General features: G+C 49.3%; 1 protein-coding gene across 3 annotated transcripts in view; it reads left to right on the top strand.

Annotated features, from left to right (window-relative positions):
* The window catches only part of LOC123767493 (homeobox protein prospero), a 38209-nt gene extending 12830 nt beyond the window's left edge, over positions 1–25379 (top strand). For 2 of the 3 annotated variants that reach the window (XM_069310523.1, XM_069310522.1), the window contains 3 exons: positions 1625–1784; positions 21099–21243; positions 21559–25379. In XM_069310523.1, the coding sequence (XP_069166624.1) occupies positions 1625–1784; positions 21099–21243; positions 21559–21741 (488 nt within the window). In that variant the 3' untranslated portion in view covers positions 21742–25379. The remainder of the gene's footprint in view (positions 1–1624; positions 1785–21098; positions 21244–21558) is intronic. The other variant, XM_069310521.1, reaches the window with a different exon arrangement.
* Positions 25380–25637: the final 258 nt, after the last annotated feature.

The raw sequence follows: 25637 nt of genomic DNA, 5'->3' as shown, positions 1-25637 counted from the left end.
TTGAGGACCCGTCTTCGAGGTTTAGGTAACTCGAGGATGGGGCGTCTCCCGTCTCAGGCAAGCTTGGCTCCTCATAGACTGATTAATTTCTCAATTATTCAGACCTAACTGGTCAATTATCTGATTATGTGACGGGGATGAGCATATGGGAGGGAGACGGGGTCTCAGGTTGTTAGTTGACACTTACTGTGTTCCCAGGACCTGTAGTTGTGTCGTCTTGCTCATTGGACCTGCCTCAGATCCTGGGGCCAGATTCACGAAAGCACTTACGCAAACACTTACGAACCTGTACATCTTTTCTCAATCTTTGGCGGCTTTGTTTCCAATTACTAAACAGTTAATGAGTTCCGAAGCACCAGGAGGCTGTTTATAACAATAACAACAGTTGAATGGGAAGTTTTCATGCTTGTAAACTGTTTAATAAATGTAACCAAAGTCGGCGAAGATTGAGGAAAGATGTACACGTTCGTAAGTGCTTGCTTAAGTGCTTTCGTGAATCTGGCCCCTGGCCGGTATTACACTGTTCTCCATCCACACTCCTTAACTACACCTTAATGTACGACTCCTTAGATATTTATCTTGACGAGAGTGTCCTGTCTTTGATAGCTTTTACTGCATGGCTAAACACATCTTTTCATTTCCTTACCTTTTTTTTTTAAGTTTTATTATACTGCTTGACTTAGAAGTAAACAAAAAATAATTGTGTTATAATTGAAACTGTGAAGATTACTGCTTAAGTGTTTCATCCTCAGTATATTGTTTTTAGTAAATAAAGTGTTTTTAGTGTTGCTTGCTGCGGTTCTGGTCACTCAGCAACACTGCTGGTGACGTGGCTTGGTGAGCCATAAAGGCTTCCTAACATGTGTTAGGAGCCATAAAGGCTTCCTAACATGTGTTAGGAGCCATAAAGGCTTCCTAACATGTGTTAGGAGCCATAAAGGCCTCCTAACATGTGTTAGGAGCCATAAAGGCTTCCTAACATGTGTTAGGAGCCATAAAGGCTTCCTAACATGTGTTAGGAGCCATAAAGGCCTCCTAACATGTGTTAGGAGCCATAAAGGCCTCCTAACACATTAGTGTCATCAGCTCTATATTCACATTCATGGAGACAGTGTTGAACGTGAGTGACTTGTAAATACCTTCAATCATGGCTACTTTATACTGCGAAGCATTCACATTAAATAAACTTGCATCCCAGGCACTAATCTGCTGGAAATGTTAGGTTCTCTGTTAAGTATGCAATCACGGGAAATATAATAATGCATTTTTTTCTAACTAAAACGTGTTTTTTTTAATTAAGTTCTGCTTAAATAACTGAGAATCGTGTTGTCTAAATTCTATCTCTTACGACAGTTACCGTTTTCTATCCTACATCGAATACTGTATTCCTATTTTCTTCCTGGCAGAGAATATTACATTCTCGTTTTCTATCCAAAGAGGAATATTGTATTTCGCGCTATATAATATACCGAGAAATATTAACAACCCCAGCTCTTTAGTGCCCCTGGATGCTGCAAACTATTTACAAATGTCTAAGAACGGATCGCTTTCAGATTCATGTGTGTGTGTGTGTGTTAAGTGTGTGATAAACAATTACATAGACGGTTTTTTCCCTTAACTCCAGCACACTCCAGCACGCTGACGCCGATGCACCTCCGGAAAGCCAAGCTTATGTTTTTCTTTGTCCGGTACCCTTCGTCTTCGGTGCTCAAGACCTACTTTCCGGACATCAAGTTCAATAAGAACAACACAGCCCAGCTCGTCAAATGGTTCTCAAACTTCCGGTGAGTGTTCTCTTTGCTGAAGGTTTAATTTAGTTTTAGCTGAAGTAGGTCGGTTAGGCCTCCGATTGATTGATGAAGATTAAGCCACCCAAGAGGTGGCACGGGCATGAATAGCCCGTAAGTGGTGGCCCTTTCGAGCCATTACCAGTATCAAAAGATGATACTGGAGATCTGTGGAGGCGCAACTGCACCCTGCGTGACGGGAGATGTCTCCCGGACCAAGTGGTGACCAAATGGTCGTGCGTGTAGGCCTCCGGACGGGGGGGAACTTTTATATTTCTTGGTTGGTTAGACTGAGGTGGTTTTTAATGGTGAACTTCGGTGTTTGGACAAAGGTGCTCAGTTCTCAGATTCGTTGGTTCGAATCATCGTCACGGTCTTTGTGGATTTGTGCTCGGTTCTGTCTGTCGGCGGTCAAGATAGTATTTTGACTTTGAGGAGATGGTTCGTGTAGGCGTTTTGGGTTGCTCCACAGGGGAAGTGGGTGGGGGGGGGGTGATTATCTAAGGTAGTTAGCTAGTTGTAAGACTTAATGGTCGTCTTCTTGGTTTCAACGACGACAAAGGCACTTCTTCACGACCTTTGCTTCATCTTCAAGATGATGTTTATTTGGTTCATCTTCACGACGATAAAATGATTTCCATAAGGATATATAAAATCCCAAATTTCACGATTCAACGAATCTTCACCTTGATAGCTAAATATGGCAGCTAGGTCTCGAACCCAGGTCCCACACACGGCCTCGCTACTGCTGCTCCTCCACGCCACCACTACACTTACCACACACCCTAGCAACAACGGCCGCACCTGGTTGATACCTGGTTGATGGGGTTCTGGGAGTTCTTCTACTCCCCAAGCCCGGCCCGAGGCCAGGCTCGACTTGTGAGAGTTTGGTCCACCAGGCTGTTGCTTGGAGCGGCCCGCAGGGCCACGTACCCACCACAGCCCGGCTGATCCGGAACTTCTCTTAGAAAACCGTCCAGTTTTCTCTTGAAGATGTCCACGGTTGTTCCGGCAATATTTCTTATGCTCGCTGGGAGGACGTTGAACAACCGCGGACCCCTGATGTTTATACAGTGCTCTCTGATTGTGCCTATGACACCTCTGCTCTTCACAGGTTCAATCTTGCATTTTCTTCCATATCGTTCACTCCAGTACGTTGTTATTTTACTGTGTAGATTTGGGACCTGACCCTCCAGTATTTTCCAGGTGTATATTATTTGGTATCTCTCTCGTCTCCTTTCTAGAGAGTACATTTGGAGAGCTTTGAGACGATCCCAATAATTTAGGTGTTTTATCTCGTCTATGCGTGCCGTATATGTTCTCTGTATTCCCTCTATTTCAGCAATCTCTCCTGCTCTGAAGGGGGAAGTGAGTACTGAGCAGTACTCGAGACGGGACAGCACAAGTGACTTGAAGAGTACAACCATTGTGATGGGATCCCTGGATTTGAAAGTTCTCGTAATCCATCCGATCATTTTTCTGGCTGACGCGATATTTGCTTGGTTATGCTCCCTAAACGTTAGATCGTCGGACATCATTATTCCCAAATCCTTGACATGCTGTTTTCCTACTATGGGAAGATTCGATTGTGTTTTGTACCCTGTATTATGTTTCAGATCCTCATTTTTGCCGTACCTGAGTACCTGAAATTTATCACTGTTAAACATCATGTTATTTTCTGCTGCCCAATCAAAAACTTTGTTGACATCTGCTTGTAGTTTTTCAATGTCTTCAGCAGAGGTAATTTTCATGCTGATTTTTGTGTCATCTGCAAAGGACGACACGAAGCTGTGGCGTGTATTTTTGTCTATATCAGATATGAGAATAAGGAACAGTAGCGGTGCAAGGACTGTACCTTGAGGTACAGAGCTTTTAACATCGCTTGGACTCGATTTTATCTGATTGACTGTTACTCTTTGTGTTCTGTTCGACAGGAAATTGAGTATCCAGCGTCCTACTTTTCCAGTTATTCCCATTGACCTCATTTTGTGAGCTATCACCCCATGGTCACATTTGTCGAACGCCTTTGCAAAGTCTGTGTATACAACATCTGCATTTTGCTTTTCTTCTAGGGCTTCTGTGATTTTGTCATAGTGGTTGAGTAACTGTGACAGACAGGATCTTCCCGCTCTAAATCCATGTTGTCCTGGATTGTGCAATTCATTGTTTTCCATAAAACTAGAAATTTGATTCCTAATCACTCTTTCAAACACTTTTATTATGTGTGCACGACCGAGCCCACACCACACAAGGGTCATACTGCACGGTGGCAGTACGGCTGCCAGCCACGTTACGTACAGAGAGGAAGGAGCAAGGGACGAAAGAAGAGGGGGAATGGATAAGAAAGGGTGGGAGTAGAAAAGAAGGTGAAGAATATAAGATTGATGTGAATAAGAGGATAGACTTAGGAACCAAATGAGAGAGAGAGAGAGAGAGAGAGAGAGAGAGAGAGAGAGAGAGAGAGAGAGAGAGAGAGAGAGAGAGAGAGAGAGAGAGAGAGAGAGGAGAGAGAGAGTTAAATTTAAGGAGAGAAGGGAGTGTGAGTGGGTGATAGGTGTGAGGAGGAGGGGAGAATAATGATGTGTGAGTGAGAGAGGGGAGAGAGGATGGAGATATGAATTAGGTGTGAAAGAGAGAAAGCAGGAGAGGGGAAATGAGGGGAGACGGTAGGGAAGGAGTATGATGGATTAGGGAATTACTTAGTTTATTGAAAATGCGTGCTTGCTCGCCCGCATGCACGAGCAAGACGTGCACACGCACACACGCACACACGTGCACACGCACACACGCACACACACACACACACACACACACACACACACACACACACACACACACACACACAAGAGCGAGCCAAAACTGTTTCGTAGTCATATGAGGAGGAAGATGACTGTGAATAATCAGTTAATCACACCTGACAGGAGGGAGGACACACGGAAAATGATAAGGAAGTATGCGAGGAACTCAACAAAAGTTTTCATGAAGTATTCAAGCTGGAGTCTAATTGGCCACTAGCGCTTAGAGCCCAAACTGAACGGCCAATTCCACAGGAAAGCCTCACTGAAGTAACCAGTAACACCAGAAAATATAAAGAACCAACAACAGGAACTGGAGGTGACAAAAGCCGCGAGGACCAGACAAAATATTCTTATGGATACTAAAAGAGGCAGCGGAAGCATTGTGCAACCCTCTTGCCATAATACTGATTTGCTCTCTAGCAACGGGAGAACTTCCTGACTGCTGGAAAATGGCTAATGTGGTACAAGACAAGAAGACAGAAATCGTTAAACTACAGACCCGTATCACTAACAAGTATCCTCCCTGCTAGTTGTTGGAGACATTGTATTCCGAAGCAGGTTAGTTGAACATTTAGAACAGATAAACTTTGTCTGAAGGCACCAGCATGGTTTTAATAAAAACAAATCCTTCTTGTCAAACTTGCTGGCGTTCTATAACAAGATGACGTAAATTAAACAAGAGAGAAAGGGATGGACCGCATATTCCTTGATTATCATAAGGCATTTGATACGGTCCAGCATGAAAGACCTACTCAAATCAGAGAAGTCAGAGAAGCAGGCTGGTGTATAGGGAAGTGCCTTAAGGTGGGTAGAGCGTACCTCTCAGGAAGGAAGCAAAGGGTTACAGTGAGAGGAGAGACATCAGTGTGGAGAAAGGTTACGAGTGAAGTACCACAAAGGTCGGTTCTAGAGCCCATACTGTTTCTAATATGGGAAATTAGGAATTTAGTTTCTAATATGGGAATATCAACGACCTGACAGGAAATTGGTTCCTTCATGTCAATATTTGCAAGTGATGCAAAACTGATGAGAAGAGTCAAGACAGAGGTAGATTGTAAGGCATTACAATCAGACTTAGACGTACTCCAGAAGTGGTCTGAAAAAGGGCTGCTAGAGTTTAACCCGGCCAAATGCAATGTTGTGCCGATCGTAACAAAAGTACGATACAGCAGTATAGGATAAGGGAAGTACAGATTCTTCAGTCAGAAAAGGAGAAAGAACTGGGAGTGCACATAATCACAGTTCTGATGCCAGAAACTCACATTAACAGAACAACAACAGCTCCATATGACATACTGGCCAACATCCGGGTATCCTTCAGAATTCTGGACAAAGGGTCTTACCAGGCTCTGTATACAGTGAAAGTGAAACCCACACTTGAATATGCATTACCAGCATGGAACCCCTCGCTATAAAAAAGACAAGAAGACTCTAGAAAAGGCCCAAACATAGGCAGTGAGGTTCGTTCCTGAGCTGAAGGGATTAAACGATGAGGAAAACTGAGAGCACTGGACCTTACCACACTGGAGGAAAAGAGAGAGGAGAGACATGATGACAACATATAAGATCCTAAGGGAAATTATCAAGATAGACAAAGCAGCAGTGTTCACAGCCAGGAACAGCAGAACGAGGGGTCACAGATGGGAAACTCTAGACGCAAACCAGTCACAGAGACGTCAGGAAGAGCTTTCTTTCAAGTCTTAAAACATTCACGTTTCTTCAACTGCCTACTACCAACCTCCCGTCCTCTTCTTCCGTTCCTGTGTCAGTTTCTTATAATCGTGTCCCCCCGAACCACCAACCCCCAGAACCCCACTCCAATGAACAAATCCACAAGGGCCGTGACGAGGATTCGAACTTGCGACCGGGAGCATCCCAGACACTGCCTTAATCGACTGAGGTACGACAGGGTTCACTCCAATCCCTCAACACCCCCCTCCCGTCAATCTCCTAACCGCTGTCTCACCTGTCTCCTCAAGAGCACAAACGGTGTCGACTCGAGACGGTTTAATCGTACTTCTTCATAACTGGTCTGGAGGGAAAGAGTGCAAGGGGGGGTTTTAATTACTATGAATTAGTGAAGAGTAGAGGAGTCTGCCTTGAGTACTCCTTGTTGCCGGGGCGTCTTAGAGCCCCGAGGGCGGAGTAGTGCCTTGAGGTGGGTGGTGGTGGCGGCTTGATGTGGTGACGAATAGACGTGTAGAGTGGGTTTATTATGGTGTAAAGCTTATTGCTGTAGAGGAGGTTTACGGGCTCACCATAGTCCGTGATACTTTGAACTGTTTGTTCCAAGTAGCGAATCTTTAACATGTAGAGGAGGGGATTATGGTGCGGTGTTATGTAGTGCGTTAGGGCGCCTGATAGCTGGATGGACAGCGCTTCAGATTCGTAGTCCTGAGGTTCCGGGTTCGATCCCCGGTGGAGGCAAATGGGCAAAATGTTTTTTTCATCCCTGATGCCCCTGTTACTTAGCAGTAAATAGGTACCTGGGTAGTTAGACAGCTGCTACGAGCTGCTTCCCGGGGGGGGGGGGGGGGTGTAACAAAAAGGAGGCCTGGTCGAGGACCGGGCCGCGGGGACGCTAAAGCCCCGAAATCATCTCAAGATAACCTCAAGGATGTGGAGTGCGGCGTTGAAGGGAGCACATGTCGGAAGTGTAACCACAGTCTGAACTAAACTACTGGGGCCAGATTCACGAAGCAGTCACTTACGAACGTGTACATCTTTCCTCAATCTTTGACGCCTTTGTTTACATTTATTAAACCGTTTACAAATATGAAAACTTCCCAATCAATTGTTATCATTGTTACAAACAGCCTCCTGGTGCTTCGGAGCTCAGAAACTGTTTATTAATTGTAAACAAAGCCGCCAAAGATTGAGAAAAGATGCTTACAAGTTCGTAAGTACTTGCGTAACTGCTTCGTGAATCTGGCCCCAGATCACTGTAAAGCATAAGAATACAATCCAACATCAGAAACTGCCTTAATAAATCCGTTAATAGATCGATACATAGAAAATAGCTCTATAAAAGCAGTAAAATAGGTACCTGGGTGTTAGTCAGCTGTCACGGGCTGCTTCCTGGGGGTGGAGGCCTGGTCGAGCACCGGGCCGCGGGGACACTAAAGCCCCGAAAGCATCTCAAGATAACCTCAAGATAACCCCTAAACAAGAGATGACTGGTCCACAAAAGCCATAAATCGGAAGATGGGAAAAGACAAGGAAGAAAACGAGGAAGGAGACGGATAATTAGGAGAGAGAGACTAAGAAAAGTGGTAAAAAAACAGAGACAGGGAGCAATAACCAAGTGTAGAAGAAGGCAGAGCTATAGACAGGAGTAATTAACGCAAGGGGGGCGGCCCGGCGGCGCTATCAATGTTGAATTAAGAAGAAGGGGAACTCCCAGAATCTCGTGCCTTTACCAGCACCTACTGCTGCTCCTGCCAGCCCTTCCTCTTCCTGCTTCGGCGTCTCTGCCACCTGCTTGTGGGCCTGCTTCGGCGTCTCTGTCTCCTGCTTGTGTGCCTGCTTCGGCGTCTGCCTCCTGCTTGTGGGCCTGCTTCAGCGTCTGTCTCCTGCTTGTGTGCCTGCTTCAGCGTCTCTGTCTCCTGCTTGTGGGCCTGCTTCAGCGTCTGTCTCCTGCTTTTGGGCCTGCTTCAGCGTCTCTGTCTCCTGCTTGTGTACCTGCTTCGGCGTCTGTCTCCTGCTTGTGTACCTGCTTCAGCGTCTCTGTCTCCTGCTTGTGTACCTGCTTCAGCGTCTCTGTCTCCTGCTTGTGTACCTGCTTCAGCGTCTCTGTCTCCTGCTTGTGGGCCTGCTTCAGCGTCTCTGTCTCCTGCTTGTGTACCTGCTTCAGCGTCTCTGTCTCCTGCTTGTGTACCTGCTTCAGCGTCTCTGTCTCCTGCTTGTGTACCTGCTTCAGGTAGTCACCTGTATGCTGCCACAGAACAGGGTGATTGGAGAAGGGTGCGTGAGGTTAACTGTTCACCCATCAAGATGTGCTTGCAGGCTCGAGTGCTAGCTCCTTAGCCCCAGACTTTTAAACTCTCCGAGGCATTCAGTGCTTGAACACACACACACACACCCACCTCACACACAGACATCACAATAGCGTGATGCGTCGAATAAGGCAGCGTCTGGGATCCTCTCGGACGTAGGTTCGAAGCCTCGTCACGGCCCTTGTGGATTTGTTCCGGATACATTGCCCCTTTACTCTCAAGAAGTTCTTCGTCGCGTTTATATTTTATGTCGCTGGTTACCACCACCCAAACTTCTGCTTATTTCTTAGTTTGTCTAAGAAAGTGTGTTCACTTGGCTAGTGTCGCTGTTAGTGGCCCGTCTGCGCCTCTCTTGCAATATCCAAGATACAGCGGCGTCTTGATTGCCTGGTTCAGTTTCATTGTGCTGTTTTACTGCCCGCTTGCACGTGCAGGCGGAAAACTTGGGAAGAGTGGGGGAGAGCTCGTCAGTGTTTGCATATGCAGCAGATTTTCTTGTTTATTTTTAAATTAGGTAAACGTAATTTCTTAGCTCTCTCTCTCTCTTTCTCCCTCCCTCCCTCCCTCCCTCCCTCTCTTTCTCCCTCCCTCCTTCCCTCCTTCCCTCTCTCCCTCTCTCCCTCTCTCTCTCCCTCCCTCCCTCCCTCTCTTCCTCTCTCCCTCTCTCTCTCCCTCCCTCCCTCCCTCTCTTCCTCTCTCTCAGGCTGTCTGATTGCTTGGTTGCTCGCTGCACCCTCCATCTCTCTCTCTCTCTCTCTCTCTCTCTCTCTCTCTCTCTCTCTCTCTCTCTCTCTCTCTCTCTCTCTCTCTCCCTCCCTCCCTATCCCTCCCTCCCTTTCTCCTCCTTACTCCCTCCCTCCCTCTCTCCCGTCTTCACTCTTCTCTTCTTTCTCATATACCTTCAATGTATATTTTCTCCTGTTGTTAAATCGCTAAAACTGTTATTTGGTGTACATTGGTCTAGGTGTCACATCTAATGATTGTTTTCCCCCAATCATCTGTCCCACTTCAGCCACCCGCGGCCTCCCATGTACCCCCCTCCCACCCCACACCCACCCACACACCCACACCCACACACCCACCCCACACACCCACCCCACACCCACACACCCACCCCACACACCCACCCCACACCCACACACCCACCCCACACCCACCCCACACCCACACACCCACCAAACACCTCCGCCTCCAATCCCCAAGCGGGCGAGCGGCAGCGGTCGGTGTAGTTACACAACACATCGAAGTACCATCCCTCATGCAAGAGTTTTATATTAGAGAAAACGCTGAGGTATCCGGTAAAGCGGGCCACGCTTAGAGCGCCGGGTGTCTCAAGACTCAATATTGACTCAGCAGGTCAGCCGCAGGGAGCGGCGAGGGAGGAGAGAGAGAGATCTACCGCTTCTACCTCCTACTCCTTCATCCGGTAGATGACAGGTAGTGGAGGCAGGTCTCCTCACGAGTGGGTTAAGCTGCATCTTCACTGATGGTGGGTTCTAGGGCTGGCGGAGATCATCTTGCAGCGTACAAGAACTGTTAGGTCGTTATGCACTAAGTTTATTTGTGAGGCCGGGCGCGCCACGCCCCTCTGCCCTGTCCGGGCATGGAAAGGTCTTGTGGGGGTGATGGTGGGAGGTGAAGCATGCATTTACTCTAGTGTTATGTGGGGGTCGCACACGTCTCTTGTGGGTGGAACGACGATTTGTGGGGGCGGGGCAGTGTGTGTGTGGAGGGGCAGTGTGTGGGGGGCGGGGCGGGGCAGTGTGTGCCCCCCCTTTCCCCTCCCCGGAAGCCCCCCGGGAGGGGGGGGGGAGCAGCACTAGCCCCGTACTAAGGGTTGTAGTCTTGCCGGGTTACGCCCCTTCTTCGCTCCTTCAGAAGAATTCACTTAAGTAAACTCTGCTTCCACCTTCGTGCTTACATCTATCCTCCCTTAATCTCTCTCCCTCCCTCCCTCTCTTCCTTTCTTCCTCCCTCTCTCTCCCTCTCTGTCTTTCTTTGAGAGGTTTTCAACCACTCCGCCTCACAGTTGCCGCCTCTCTCATGCTAAACAGTACCTCTTAACTAGTGTTGACCTCAGCAATGAGGTGTGGCCCAGACAATGGGAACTCTCACCCCCGCCGGCTGGGAGGGGTTGTGGGTGGCAGAGGCCTGACCACTAGCGCCCCCCCTGGTAAGGGGGAAGCTGCCCCCCTCTTAGCGGCATCGCCAGCTACACTCACGGGGTTTATGCCATCTGTCGGCCGCGGTGTATCCTTGTTGTAATGGCTTCAACCCTTCGCCTCGGTAGGCTCTGAATAATTCTGTGTACGAGACGGCTGGAGCCTACCTTCTTCCCCCTCCCCCCCCCCCCCCCCTCTATACTTCCTTGGAAGACGTCGACGACGCCTCCTCCTCGTTCTTCCTAATTTGTACTTCTATTCCTACCGCTCTTGTTCCACATCCTCGACATCCTTTGATTCATCTACCACCATCTACTACAAGCCTGTCTACCATTGCCCTCTACAATAGACACCTGGAGAACCTACCTACCTACCTACCCCCCCCCCTCTCTCTCTCTCTGTCTCTCTCTGTCTGTCTCTCTCTGTCTCTCTCTCTCTGTCTCTCTCTCTCTGTCTCTCTCTCTCTGTCTCTCTCTGTCTGTCTCTCTCTCTCTCTCTCTCTCTCTCTCTCTCTCTCTCTCTCTCTCTCTCTCTCTCTCTCTCTCTCTCTCTCTCTCTCTCTCTCTCTCTCTCTCTGTCTCTCTCTCTCTGTCTCTCTCTCTCTGTCTCTCTCTCTGTCTCTCTCTCTCTGTCTCTCTCTCTCTGTCTCTCTCTCTCTGTCTCTCTCTCTCTGTCTCTCTCTCTCTCTCTCTCTCTCTCTCTCTCTCTCTCTCTCTCTCTCTCTCTCTCTCTCTCTCTCTCTCTCTCCCTCCCTCCCTCTCCAGCAAGCAGCAGGTGTGCCGAGGCCACCTGGGGAATAATTAGCGCTGGGAAGATCATGTCTCAGTGCTCGTGTTGCTGTGTTTGTCATATCGATCACTCTTCCCCGCTGTGACCTGCTGTTTAAAAGGCCCGCTCTCTGGAGGCTATCGTTACGACCGCCCCCCGCTAGTTATCACACCCACTCTGGCCACGTTATCGTCGAAAGACATCAAGCGTCTTGCCAGATTGGCGAGGGTCGCTACTCGAGATAAAGAAGGCCGTTTGAACCGCTCCTCAATGACACAAGTTGTCGCCGATATACGTCCTAGACTTGTCAGTCATAACTGGTGATAAGATGATGACAGACTGCTGGTCTTTAGGCTCAGATTGTCCCTGAGATGGGTAGCTGTGATCAACATGTTGGTTGTAGAGAGTTGTTACATAAAGTGAGCTAAGGGGCAGGAGGTTCAGGTTATCTTGAGATGATTTCGGGGCTTTAGTGTCCCCGCGGCCCGGTCCTCGACCAGGCCTCCACCCCCAGGAAGCAGCCAGTGACAGCTGACTAACACCCAGGTACCTATTTTACTGCTAGGTAACAGGAGCATTGGGTTAAAGAAACTCTGCCCATTGTTTCTCGCCGGCGCCCGGGATCGAACCCAGGACCACAGGATCACAAGTCCAGTGTGCTGTCCACTCGGCCGACCGGCTCCCTGGGTTGGTTGTTCCGGAGGCAGTTAGGAACCACGCTAGTTAAGGCTGACCACTTGAAGGCAGCTTATCCATCGTTTAATTAAGAAGTGTGGGTGATAGGTGGGGCGGGGACCTCGGTGCTGGAAAGACTGTGTCAACCCAATCTAGGGGGGGTCAGTAAGACACGTCAAGTGGGCCCTCTTGCCTTATCTATTTTGTACCTCTTATCGTCCCGTGATTAAGGCAGGAAACGCCCACTCTCTCTCAATATATAAAGCTCCTGAGTTAATACGGACATGACCCGGGCCACCAGCTAGGGGCCACATTTCGTCTTAATTCGGGGGGGCTTTCGACAGTACGTGAGGGAGTGTTGTGGAGCTGTGATGCCCCGTGGAGGGTATCAGGTGTGTAGTGGGCGGCGTGTGCGCGATAACCAGGAGGTCTTGGGGGTGCTGGTGGGTACGGGACCACCCCACCACCCCACCCTGTGACCCACCACCCCACCCTGTGTTCCACCACCCCACCCTGTGTTCCACCACCCACCATCTGGCCTCCACCACCTGAGGAACGAGACCAGAAAGTTGAAGACATGTAAGGAATACAAGTGGAATGAACTGAAAGAAGTTGTTGTGGAAGCCACCTCCATCCACAAATTTAAGGCCAGCTTCGACAAGGAAAGAATTTCAACGTCAAAATAGTTAAATTTTAACCCACAAGGTACAACAAGGCTGACTCTTGTGTCCATGATGTCCTCATAATGCGGGAGGTGAATACCTCACTACCCTGCACACACACACACACACACACACACACACACACACACACACACACACACACACACACACACACACACACACACACACACACACACACACTCACACTCACACTCACACTCACACTCTCACACTCTCACACTCTCACACTTTCACACTCACACTCACACTCACACTCTTCACAACCTCCCACCACTCTGCTTCCCTCACCTCTCACCTGGTGTGTCAGTTTCTCTCACCTCTCACCCGGCGTCTCAGTTTCTCTCATGCACCTTCTGTATCCCCGACTGCCCCCTGGGCTGCCCTGGGCTGCCACAGGGCTGCCACAGGGCTGCCACAGGGTTGCCACAGGGCTGCCACAGGGCTGCCACAGGGTTGCCACAGGGCTGCCACAGGGCTGCCCTGGGCTGCCCTGGGCTGCCACAGGGCTGCCACAGGGCTGCCACAGGGCTGCCACAGGGCTGCCACAGGGTTGCCACAGGGCCTGATCTACCCCAGATCCACAGCCCAGCCTCGCTGAGTGCATGTCTTAGCCCCGTGCTAATTACTGCTAATCGTATCTGCACGTAAGGGGGAGGGGCCGCCCGCCGCCGCCCCGTTCGCATAGAAAATCAATGGCCGAAGTTTTTGAACCCCCTTCGCTGTCACGAACGCATCCCGGACCGCCTGCGGATTCTTACAGCTGCTGCTCGCGTTTGCGGATCGTGGATACGGGAGAGAGGGGAGGGGGGAAGGGGAGTGGAAGTTTTTTAGGTTTGCAATGTTATCCGGTTTAGTGTGACGAGTCTATCTTATTATGAAGGGCTTTGATGCTGCGGCGGCGGAGAGAATGCATAAGGGGGTTAAGGGAGAGTGGGAGGAGAAAGGGAGGGGAGTAGGAGGGGGGGGGGAAGCTTAGCGAGAGGGTGATTAGGAGTGTGGGTGGGAGAGAGAGGGGGGAGGAGGAAGGGGAACAGGGGGAGGAGGAAGGGGAACAGGAGGAGGAGGAGGGGGAGGAGGAAGACAAGGGTTCGTAATATTAAAAAAAAAAAAAGTTTCGAAAGGAGATCAAGAGTTGATGGATGCAGCAGAGATGACGTCATCATTCTTCAACTCGTTGATGTGGCTGTGGCGGCGGCCAGGACCCTGGGGTCAGGACCCTGGGGTCAGGACCCTGGGGCTAGGACCCTGAGGCGGGCATAAGCACTCCTGTAGGAATGCACAGCCTCCTGCTGCCGCTGCTGCTGCTGCTGTGTACACCAGCCCGCACTGTGGTAGGAGGAGGAGGAGGAGGAGAGAGCGTGTGAGCAAGACGGGAGGGCTGCGTCTTGGGCTGACCCCTTGAGACTCTCCACTCCTTCACCAGGGAGGAAGTACCAGTGTACAAAAGATTCAGGGGAGAGTAGTGCTGCTCTGGATTGATTTCTCTCTCTCTCTCTCTCACTCACTCATTCTCTCTCTCTCAGTCTCACTCTCTCAGTCTCACTCTCTCAGTCTCACTCTCTCAGTCTCACTCTCTCTGTCTCACTCTCTCTGTCTCACTCTCTCAGTCTCACTCTCTCAGTCTCACTCTCTCAGTCTCACTCTCTCAGTCTCACTCTCTCAGTCTCACTCTCTCAGTCTCTCTCTCTCAGTCTCTCTCTCTCTCTCTCTCTGTCTCTCTCTCTCTCTCTCTCTCTCTCTCTCTCAACCAGCAACTCATATTTCATCAAATTTGTTTTTTCTTGTTTCTTGTCTAATTCTCAACATCTGTTTTCTTGTTCGGTTCGCGGCCCTTTTATATTGTCTTAACCTTCCCTCAGGTAGTGAGCGACCTCATTAACGCGCTCAATTTCTTTGTCTTTATCCTTTTCTTCTCCTCCTCCTCCTCCTGTCTCCCTCATTATCTCTACTTTCCTAATTCTTCCCCCATCTCTCTCTTCCTCTCTCTCTCTCTCTCCCTCGAGGATCTCTCCTTAAGGGCTTCATTCTCAAAGTTGCCGGAGGTGATTTTTCAAGGCGGGAGATGTAGGCAGGTCCGTCAGCGTGCATTCCGCGTCGCCCACGCCAAATTATATAGGGGAAAAAATCAGGGCAATCAGTGCCCTTTAGAATAGGGGGACGACGTGTTAAAAAGATAAATGTGGAATTGGGGGGGGGGCTGAGGTGGTGAAAAGTGTGTGCATACAACAGTAAGGTAATTGGTTAATTGTGTACTTATTATTTGTGTATGCAGAATCGGGGTATTAGCTCTTGGACCATTATTTTGTGTGTGTGTGTGTGTGTGTGTGTGTGTGTGTGTGTGTGTGTGTGTGTGTGTGTGTGTGTGTGTGTGTGTGTGTGTGTGTGTGCGTGCTGTATCTAGCAAGTAATTCCGGTAGAACCGAGTGCGCCTGCAGATTATCGTGCACATGGCAACTATACACCCGGCCACCTCACAACCGGTCTACCGGGGTTGTCAAGCTGTACGGTAAACTTCGATTTTTTCCCCCCCCCCTAAATTTTTTCCCCCCTAAATTTTTTTTCCCCTGGCCCAGCGTGCTCTCATCAACGTCCCGCGGATAACAGGCCGTAAGTCTACTATCTTCACCCAGTAATAAAAATGAGACAGCAATTAGGTTATCAAATGGATAACATAAACAGTCAATCGTGCTTCATGGAGGATTTTGCTATCTTGTGCCAAGATGCGAAATGGTTCGCATTTGATATCAGCGGGGCCAGTTTTATCAAGGGTAATCTCTCACTACGTCCTTAGTGTGTATGGTAGGATTGTTTGATGAGCTGATGATACAGCGTGTCCTCCCGAGCCTTCAAATCATCACTTAACTGATGTATCGAATTGACCGAAACTGTAATCTAACCGTTGACTCGCATATAGAAAACGGGACGTCACGTCAATTTCTGCGAGCCGCAATGATTTCTAGGACGTCAGTTTTTGGGTGTTAGGGAAGGAGGGAGGGGTGTATACGTCAAAATGCGACGTGGGGGTGTATACGTCAAAATGCGACGTGGGGGTGTATACGTCAAAATGCGACGTGGGGGTGTATACGTCAAAATGCGACGTGGGGGTGTATACGTCAAAATGCGACGTGGGGGTGTATACGTCAAAATGCGACGTGGGGGTGTATACGTCAAAATGCGACGTGGGGGTGTATACGTCAAAATGCGACGTGGGGGTGTATACGTCAAAATGCGACGTGGGGGTGTATGCGTCAAAATGCGACGTGGGGGTGTATACGTCAAAATGCGACGTGGGGGTGTATACGTCAAAATGCGACGTGGGGGTGTATGCGTCAAAATGCGACGTGGAGGTGTATGCGTCAAAATGCGACGTGGGGGTGTATACGTCAAAATGCGACGTGGGGGTGTATGCGTCAAAATGCGACGTGGGGGTGTATACGTCAAAATGCGACGTGGGGGTGTATACGTCAAAATGCGACGTGGGGGTGTATACGTCAAAATGCGACGTGGGGGTGTATGCGTCAAAATGCGACGTGGGGTGTATACGTCAAAATGCGACGTAGTATCGTCAAGAGGACGGGTTGGATGATGAAAATAATTTTCAGTTTTAATAAATGGGTATCAACTAAATGAAACATGGCGGGTGTCATCCGTAGACTTGTGGGTGAGGGGGTGAGTGTGGCTGGTCCAACCTCCAGACCTCATATCACACCGCTGGCTCCAAGTCACCCCATCTTAAATATTCATTAAGACAGACACACATTAGCCAGAGTAAAGGTTGTTAGTGCTTCTCACTGTGACCAAATCCAGAGTCGTGGTTATCGCGGCCTCTGAGATTTCTTACTCCTCATTAACGCTGACTTTGCCACATTTCACATTCAAGTTGGCATTAGATTTATATGGGCCAAATTGCCCTCGGAGGAGTCGTTTAGGGGTCTAGTCCTCGGCATCTCCGGCCTTATCTGTGGCCTCGTTAGCCTAATTAACACATATTTTTGAGGAAGTCGAGGAGATGCGTTCTTGTTTACAAAGTCACAGATGTTTCCGCGCGCAATGCCATTTGTTGCCGGCCTTTTTGGTCATATAATTACCCCTTGTCTGCGTGCGACCTTTGTTGGCGGGGTAGTTTTACTCGTGTCTTTGAAGATAACATTAGAGTGGGTTTGAGAGTGTGTTGTTCAAGCTGTTCCAGGCCACGAAGCTCATTTTCTCAGTGGGTGGAGAGAGGGGGGGCGGGGGGGGGGGGTGTATGATTGCGCGCGTACGCGGGGCTCATCTATCACAAGTTTTACCTCCTGACAAGACCTGAGCAGCCAAGCGAACAAATGGAGGCTGCTAGTGGGCCATACATTTAGGCAATTAACTTAACTCTCTGCCTTGCGAGATGTGGGTAAGCGGTGAGCCAACGACCCGGCAAGATTCTCGTATGAGGTTAAGGCAGCCGCTGGGGGAGGTTCGTGGTGGTCCTCTGGGTTGCTGGTGGTGGTCCTTGGGGTTGGTGGTGGTGGTCCTCGGGGCTGGTGGTGGTCCTCGGGGCTGGTGGTGGTCCTCGGGGCTGGTGGTGGTCCTCGGGGCTGGTGGTGGTCCTCGGGGCTGGTGGTGGCCGTCAGGGGTGGGAGTGGACGGGAATATGTGGCTAGTGGTCGCGCCGGACATCCCCAAGATCTCTCCTCGACTGTTTGTGGACCTTCACACCTTATTCTTGACTTGGAGATTATCACGGTGCTTCTTGCTCTCTCTCTCTCTCTTCCTTTATGTTCCTCCCGGCTCTACCCTTCCTCGCCTGGCCATGGGCCATGTGCATCTGTGTTCTCACATATCTCAACCACCCAGTTACAGGTCCCCGATAACTACCTTCCCCCCCCCCTCCCTCTTCCCTCACGACCCCCCCACCCCCTCATGTGTCCTCCCTGCCCCCTCTCACTGACTCATAACCAGGATTTAGTCAGCGATGGTTGTGCCTTCTCGCTAGTCTCCCGAGGGAGGGCTGGAAACAGACCTAAGTGACGATGCTGGCAACCTAGTCATCTCTGTGATCTTAAATGGGTGGTGAGAGGGGGGGGCGCTGCTCCCGCACCAACATTGGTGGTGAACACTGTGGCGGGGCTCCCTCACTCGTCATCACCTGCATAGTGTCCTCAATAACGGCTGCTGTTCTCTGTCAGTATCTCTTAGCCGTGTACGTTGATGTGTTGACCTCGCGCACGCGTGCACACACACACGCGCATGTGCACATGAAGCAAAGATAACATAATGCATCCTTTTCAAACTCAAATTTTGAGCAGAGTGACCTGGATTTGGCGCTATCTTATCGTAATCTGCAGATCAATGACCCGTTAACCTCTCCCCAACCTACACCCCCCCTTCCCTGCACCCTCCCACTCCCCCCCCCCTCATCCCACCCCCCTCTGCCTCTCTTAACCCCTTCAATCGCTGCACCATCTCCCCTCGCCCCCCCCCCCCCGTTCTCTCATTTCCCCTCATGAACCGAAACTTTAGTTTCTACTTTTCTTTCGTCGTCTTTTGTAACTTGCTTTACTTAGCAGGCCGCTGTTGTTCTTCATGCCGAGCTGTGTGTTGTGCCTCCTACTTATTGCCTTCCCCTCTTTCCTCTCCATTCTTCCCTATTCCCCTCTTTCTCCTACTTCCTTTTTTGTGTGTGTGGGGATTTAGAATCATTTTCGAGTAATTGTGTGAGAAGCTTAATTTTCGTTTCCTACCAATGCTGTTTCTTTTTTTAATTCTATTTACTTTTCTCGCTTCCTTCCTTATCTCCTCCCCCCCCCTCCTCCCTGCCCTTTCTCTACCACCCCTTCTGTCTCCCCCTCCGCGGCACACCCCCCCCTCTCTTCTGCAAGTCCTTCTCCTGTCATTACTTCTCACCATTCCAACTTACACTGTTATTCGGTTATAAAGACATCCCCTAATTATTGGAAGAGCCAGAGGGCGAGGAGATAAAGTAGAGAATGGGGAAGAGAGAGAAGGATAAGAAGGACGATAGATCAGGTGGTGGGGGAGATGGTGGGGGAGAAGTGTGTCAGGGAGAGTGTTGTAGGAGATTGGGGACGATGTGTCGTGTCTATATGGTGGGGGAGGGATGGGGGGAGGAGGAGGGGGAGAGAGAGAGAGGAAGGGGGGGGGGTGATGGAGTCATCTGTGCCACACTCGCCCCCTACCCCCTCTCCCCCCCCCCTCCTCCTGACAGCAATACGCCGCCCCCACCTAACACTACCTTCAAGCGGACGACCAGGATGCCCCAAATCATTGACGCCGCTGAATAAGCATCGCCCACTGGCGTATACTATGACCGTTAACGGGCAAAAACGGAAAACGGACGTTTGAAAATAACGGAACAACAATACGAGTCGACAGTATAGCGGCAACCCACAATGAAAAAAAATAATGTGTTTACAGGTGAGGGGCACCACAGGTGTTTGGTACACACCTGTGGTCTCTAGCCTCCTTCCCCCCCCCCCTCTCCCCTCTCCCCTCCCCCCCCCCCCTCTCCCTCCCTCTCCCTCCCTCTCTCTCTCTCTCTCTCTCTCTCTCTCTCTCTCCCGCCCCTTCATTCGTTCTCCCGTTCCTTCATTCGTCCTCCTGGTCCTTCCTTCATCCTTCTATTCCTTCATCGATTCCCCTATTCCTTCATCCTCTTGTTTTTTTCATTCAGTTACCCGCCTGTCCGATCATCCTGTTTGTCCGTTCATTCATCCTCCTGTTGTGAGGAAGATGATTGAGGGAGGTGAGGAGTGTGTGTGTGTGTGTGTGTGTGTGTGTGTGTGTGTGTGTGTGTGTGTGTGTGTGTGTGTGTGTATGTGTGTGTGTGTGTGTGTGTTTGTGTGTGTGTGTGTGTGTGTGTTTGTATGTGTGTGTACTCACCTAGTTGTGTGTGTGTGTGTGTGTGTGTGTGTGTGTGTGTGTGTGTGTGTGTGTGTGTGTGTGTGTGTGTGTGTGTGTGAAGTTTTTCATACGTTTTCATAAGTTTTTTTCCACTGTTGGTCACCTCATTCTTAATCTGCTCGCGCGCGCGCGCTCTCTCTCTCTCTCTCTCTCTCTCTCTCTCTCTCTCTCTCTCTCTCTCTCCCTCTCTCTCTCTCTCCCTCTAGTGTTCTCCGCCTCTACCCTTTATTGTCTCTAATCATCCGTGTCCATTTTTAACATGTGCTTTGTTTGCTTCGTTAGTCTTTGCTTTGTGGCGCGTCGCTCCCCGCCCTCGGCGCCTTCTCGCGCCTGTTTCATGTACTCCACCCGCCACGCTAATTGTCGAGGCGCACGCACGCACGCACGAATATATTCATTTGGTACTGCTTTACTGTATAACCTCTCTCCCTCCACGTTGATACCTTGTACTCCGCCTGTAGCTGTGTGTCTTCGTCAATATGCAGCTGGTGAACGGGACCCGCATCTCTTCGGTTCATGGCCGCACTCTGCTCTCGTTTTTGTATTGAGGTCGTCAACCCTTGTTTTGTTTTGTTTGGGAGCCTTAATGAGGTCGTCGACGCTTGCTTCAGTTGTTTGGACGGCGGTGAGCCCTTGAGAGGAGTACTGTGATCACCCACTTTGTGTAGTGGGAGCATGAACTGTTGTTTTCCCTAGTCCGAGAGCCCTTATGTGACTGAAAACGTCTTGTCTAAGATCCTAACTCTCTCCAGAGCTTCCACGTGGTGGTCATAATTGGCCATACCGTATGTGGACTTGGAATGGGGATCTGGGAGTTGTTCTACTCCCAAAGCCCGGCCCGGGGCCAGGCTTGACTTGTGAAAACTTGGTTCAACAGACTGTTGCTTGGAGCGGTGCGCAGGCCCACATAGCCACCACAACCCGATTGGTGCGGTATTTCTTGAAGGAGTGTGTGTAAAGTTATCTTGAACATGTCCACTTCTGTTCCTGTAATGTAGCTTGTGCTTGCTGGGAGGGTATTGAACAGCCGAGGACCACCTCTGATGTTCAGACAATGTTGTGTGATTGTGCCTATGGCTCCTCTACGGAACACTGGCGCTATTTTGCAATTCCTACCATTTCAGCGATGCGTTCTTTTAGGGTCACAAGATTATGGAATTAGTAGTTTTAACAAAAATTTGTACCGAGGCTTTTATAAGCGACGGGGTCAGCATCCAATGTATGTGCATTTGTAACAACATAATCTAGAGCGTAAGACATATAAACCAATGTAAATAATTATAAGAGATTATATAATTACATAAATGCTAATATGAGCCCTTTCTCTCTGCAGGGAGTTTTACTACATCCAGATGGAGAAGTATGCGCGGCAGTACCTGAGCGAGGGGGTCAAGAGCATCGACGACATCGCCGTCACGCTAGACGCTGAGATCGTCCGCGCTCTTAACCTTCACTACAACCGCAACAACCACCTCGAGGTTTGTGGCTCTCTCGTAGTTGTCATGTAGAGCTGAGGGCGGGGGGCGGGAAGAGGGACGGGGACGGGGGCGGGGGGCGGGGGGCGGGAAGAGGGACGGGGACGGTGGGCGGGGACGGGGAGTTTGGCGGGAAAAGTGGGCGGGAGGTCTGATGCCGGGGCGGCTGCCAGTGGGAACGGGTATTTAGTGAAACCACAGAATTAGGAATATATTGTGTGAAATTGACTTGTAATATGCATTTAAAATCTGTATATAATATATATATATATATATATATATTACCCATAACTAATTTAGACACTGCTCTTGTTCCAGCAGATCCCTGAGCACTTTAGATACGTCGTTGAACAGACGTTAAAGGAGTTCTTCAAGGCGATCCAGGAGCAGAAGGACCAGGAGCAGTCTTGGAAGAAAGCCATCTACAAGGTGATCGCGCGTCTCGACGAAACAGTACCGGAGTACTTCAAGTCTCCGACGTTTCTGGAGCAGCTCGAGTAGCGGTGTTCCCCCGCCCCAGCCGGGGGACACCCGGCTCTGGCGGTCCCCCCACCCCCCGCGCCCCGCGCACACCCTCCCTCTGCAGCACTACCCTCAACTGCAGCGTCTTCACATGCTGCAACCTCGGCTGGCACTTCGGCTGCAGCAACCTCAACTGCAGCTACCTCAGCTGCAGCATCAACAGCTGCGGCAACCTCAGCTGCAACACCTAGGAGATAGAGATTCTGTATATACCAGTGACTGAGCGGCCTAAGGCTAGACTATATCAAGGAAGACATGTTCATAAGAAGGCTAAGATGGAGGACTGTTATATGGGCATTCTTTTATTATTATCATGATACAAATATTGAAGGTGCATGTCTCTCATTTTGTCCAAATGTTGTAGCCTTGATTTATTGTGAATATCTATGAGACAAAGCATTTGTGCCTTTCCATGCCTTCCAGTACCAATGATGAGATCTTTCTGACAGCCCAGTGTACCCAACTTTGTATATAGTTTACTCCTCTGTTCCCCCTTGTTTGTTTCCTCGAGCGAGAGGATGACTTGTGAACTCGCGGCCATGTGAGCCCATCTGGGCGATGCTGCCATAGCCCCGAAAACCAGCCCCCCCGCTGCCCCCCGCCGCCGTCTCCGATGTTCCGGGCGCCTCCCAATTTGGGGCTGGGGCCGCCCCCCCTGAGCCTCGCTAGCGGGGGCGCCTCGACGCCCCCCTACCTACCTGCACCACACACCTCTCAAGTCATGCGCTGCGACGCATGCACGAGTTTCCTAGTCACATGCTAGCTACCCAGGTCCTAGTTTTTACTTTTAGTCTGTTTTATTTTTGATTTTTGCACTGATTCTCAATTAAGGCCCCTAGTTCTAAGTCATGCATGTAGGATAGTTGTTGATGGTGGTTCCCAGTTACCAAATTATAATAGCAAACCACACAGTCAAAAGCCCATACACTTCATAGTATGGTCCCGGGGGCACACACACTGGCCGGGGCCCACAGAGGGCTGCGGGCAACAGCCCCCTACCCCCCCCCCCCCATGTTGTAGGCGCCACTACGCCCACTGTACAAGAGGTGGTCAATGGTCCGCCCGCGCCCGCCCCCCTCCTCCTCCTCTCACCACAAGAAGGCAATATCCCAAGTCAAAGACACACTTGCTCACAACCACCTGCGTTTGGCGAGTTTCCTGCGAGCATAAGACAAACCAAAGTGGCCTTGCTTTGTGGTGGTCGTAAACTAAGATTGACTGCAAGAAGACATCGTATGTGAGATCTAGTCAGATGAATGAATCTCCGGTCTGTTGTGATACAGTCCCAGGCGTAAACAGTTATCTATGTTGAGGAACCTGACCCAAAGTATGATTATCAAAGTGATCTCCAGTCTGCTCAGATCTGACTAATCTTTCCCTCCCCCCCACCCTCCCTCTTCTTCCGTAGTGCACTTTTGCTCTACTAACAAACTAACCAATATGGTGATAGGGTTTCTGTTTTTTGAAGCTTTGTAGATAGAGCTGTCAATCTGTCTCGAAGCTTTCCACTCATGCAAGTTGTTTCTAATAATTACAAAACCAAAAAGACACATGGACAATTATTATCATGTCAAAACAAATGTATTAGCAGAAGTCACAAGTGGATTTTTGTCGGCGTAGTTATGGTGGTGTAGCGCCTCTCTCTCTGGTGCAGAGTTGCAACACTGACCGTCAGTGTGGGGAGAGGTCTACGCCACCCTCAGTACAGTTCAGTGTTCTTTGTCAGTAAAGTTGTGTGAACATGCAGAGCTAGTTGACAATGTGTTGTCTCTGGCACTCTATTATGCTCATGTCATATTTCTTCATTGATTTTGTATTTTTTTTGTAATTTACCATTGTATGCTATTCAAAATGCCATAGACAGTACATTATCAAGACATATGGTAATAATGCTTTTCAAACCAAAACTTTGGTGCTAAATGTACAACCGCGTTAATCGTCTGGTACTTCCATTTAGGCGTTTTTATGACATTCCACAACGTGGGTTGTGTGCGTGAGAAGGTGGAGCAGCAGGTGCGGCTGGCCCCGGGGGACGCCCCAAGACCCCGGGGGGGGGTGCCCCATGACCCCGGGGGGGTGCCCCATGACCCCGGGGGCGGGAGGGGGGGCGTCTCAAGTACCCCGGGGCTCCGCTCCCCTCTTGCCATCTCCCTGCTCCTGCTCCACACCCGTACCAGGGACGTTAACAAATTAGGCACCTTAGAAATGGGTAGTGATGTGAATGCTTTTGTATGAGGATTGTTTCCCTATTGATCGTGAACTTTAGTCTTTTTGATGCTATATTTTCTTAAAATCAAATTTAAAAAAAAAGGTTTTTAAGGTGATTATATGCATTCCATACTCTCTTTGTGGACTCTAAAAAAAATAATCTATTTCTTTCTAACATTCTACATATCTCTATTATTTTTCCACTAACCCCAGCTGACCGGCGTACGGGTTAGCAGCAACCAAACCAATGTTTTTTTCCAGTCTAGTCCATACCTTAGAGTGTAAAAGAACAGTTAAGTGTCTGCTTCCAGAAGCTAGTTTGTAATGAGGTCCGTTCTGACTGGGCTGACGCTACCAGACGTCAGCGAGTCATTAAGTCAGAGGACCGTGGTTGAAGTATTCCATAGTTATTGAATCAGAGCTATTCCATGTTTGATTTGATGTTACGTGTTCTCTCCCAGTTCAACTACAGGCTTGTTGTAACCGTTGATGACGCTCTTGATGTCCATTCCTTCGACATGTGTGTGTCGAGGGGCCTGAACCATCCAGCCCTGACCCTCCTTGTACAGACAGTATCAGGTCGCTTCACCAGGCTCAGGGCTCGATTGGTTGATAACTTTCTGGTGTTTTCTGAAACACTGGTTCTGTGGGGACACACTGCAACAGCAGTAACACAAGACCAAACCGAAGGCAAAATTATCAAGTATAAAGTTTGTGGACCCCTATCCCCCTCTCTTGGTGCTCTCCCTCCTGCTGCCACTCATCGTGGCAGCTTCTCCGACTGCCGTTATCTGGCATAACCCACCCCCCTAACCCCCCCCCCCCCCTCTGCTGCCACTACAACGCGCCATGGCCTGGCACCACCTCTGCAGTTGCCACTACAACACAGGAGGGCACCAACGCTGTGCGGACGTTGCCGTACGAGCAACATGCCAGCGTGTGGTGCCCTCCAGCATGTGACCTGCAGCGCCAGACTCCCGCCACGGCCCGGCGCGCCACCTGGGCTGGGGGTGCTACACAAACTTTCCACACAAAATTTAACGCAGTTGACAACCACTAACCGGAAGGGTCGCCCAGGTGAACGTCCAGTGTTTCAAGTGCCTTGGTCTTACATTTCGATAGAGGGCGGCCCTGTTTTTCACTCTCATCTCCCCACAGAGCCCGTGACACTCTCGTCACTCTTGTGTCAAGTGTTGATTTATACCAATAGAAGCTTTTTCCAGTTTCTGTTGGATTTATATAGCAAGACAAAATGGTTTAGTTTCTAAAGATGAAAATTTAAAAAAGTTTAATTTATTGATTTATTATTTAATATGTGCACCTAGCATTATGTGTTTTGCATATATAGCATATATTCAATTATTATAGAATGTAATAGTTTGTAGACATAAATGCGATTCAAACCGAAATATAGTGTTTTATGACCCTTACACATACCAAGTATCTATTGTAAAAATTATATATATATATAATAAGCCAATTTAAGAAGAACTTTTGTTTAAAAACAATTATCAATAAAACGTAAATTTACAAAATTAAATGTCTGAATTCTTTACCAAAACCTTAAGTGATCAGGTAATTAAATGAAGACAATGATAATCTGATCTTAATGAAAAATTTCAAACAATATTTTGTTTTCGTTCAACAAGAGTTATTCAAAACTCTTC

The sequence above is a fragment of the Procambarus clarkii genome, chromosome 67 (genome assembly GCF_040958095.1).
Source record: "Procambarus clarkii isolate CNS0578487 chromosome 67, FALCON_Pclarkii_2.0, whole genome shotgun sequence".
Taxonomy (NCBI): Eukaryota; Metazoa; Arthropoda; class Malacostraca; order Decapoda; family Cambaridae; genus Procambarus; species Procambarus clarkii.
The sequence above is the reverse complement of the archived record's forward strand: the minus strand, read 5'-3'. Positions and strand labels throughout refer to the sequence as shown.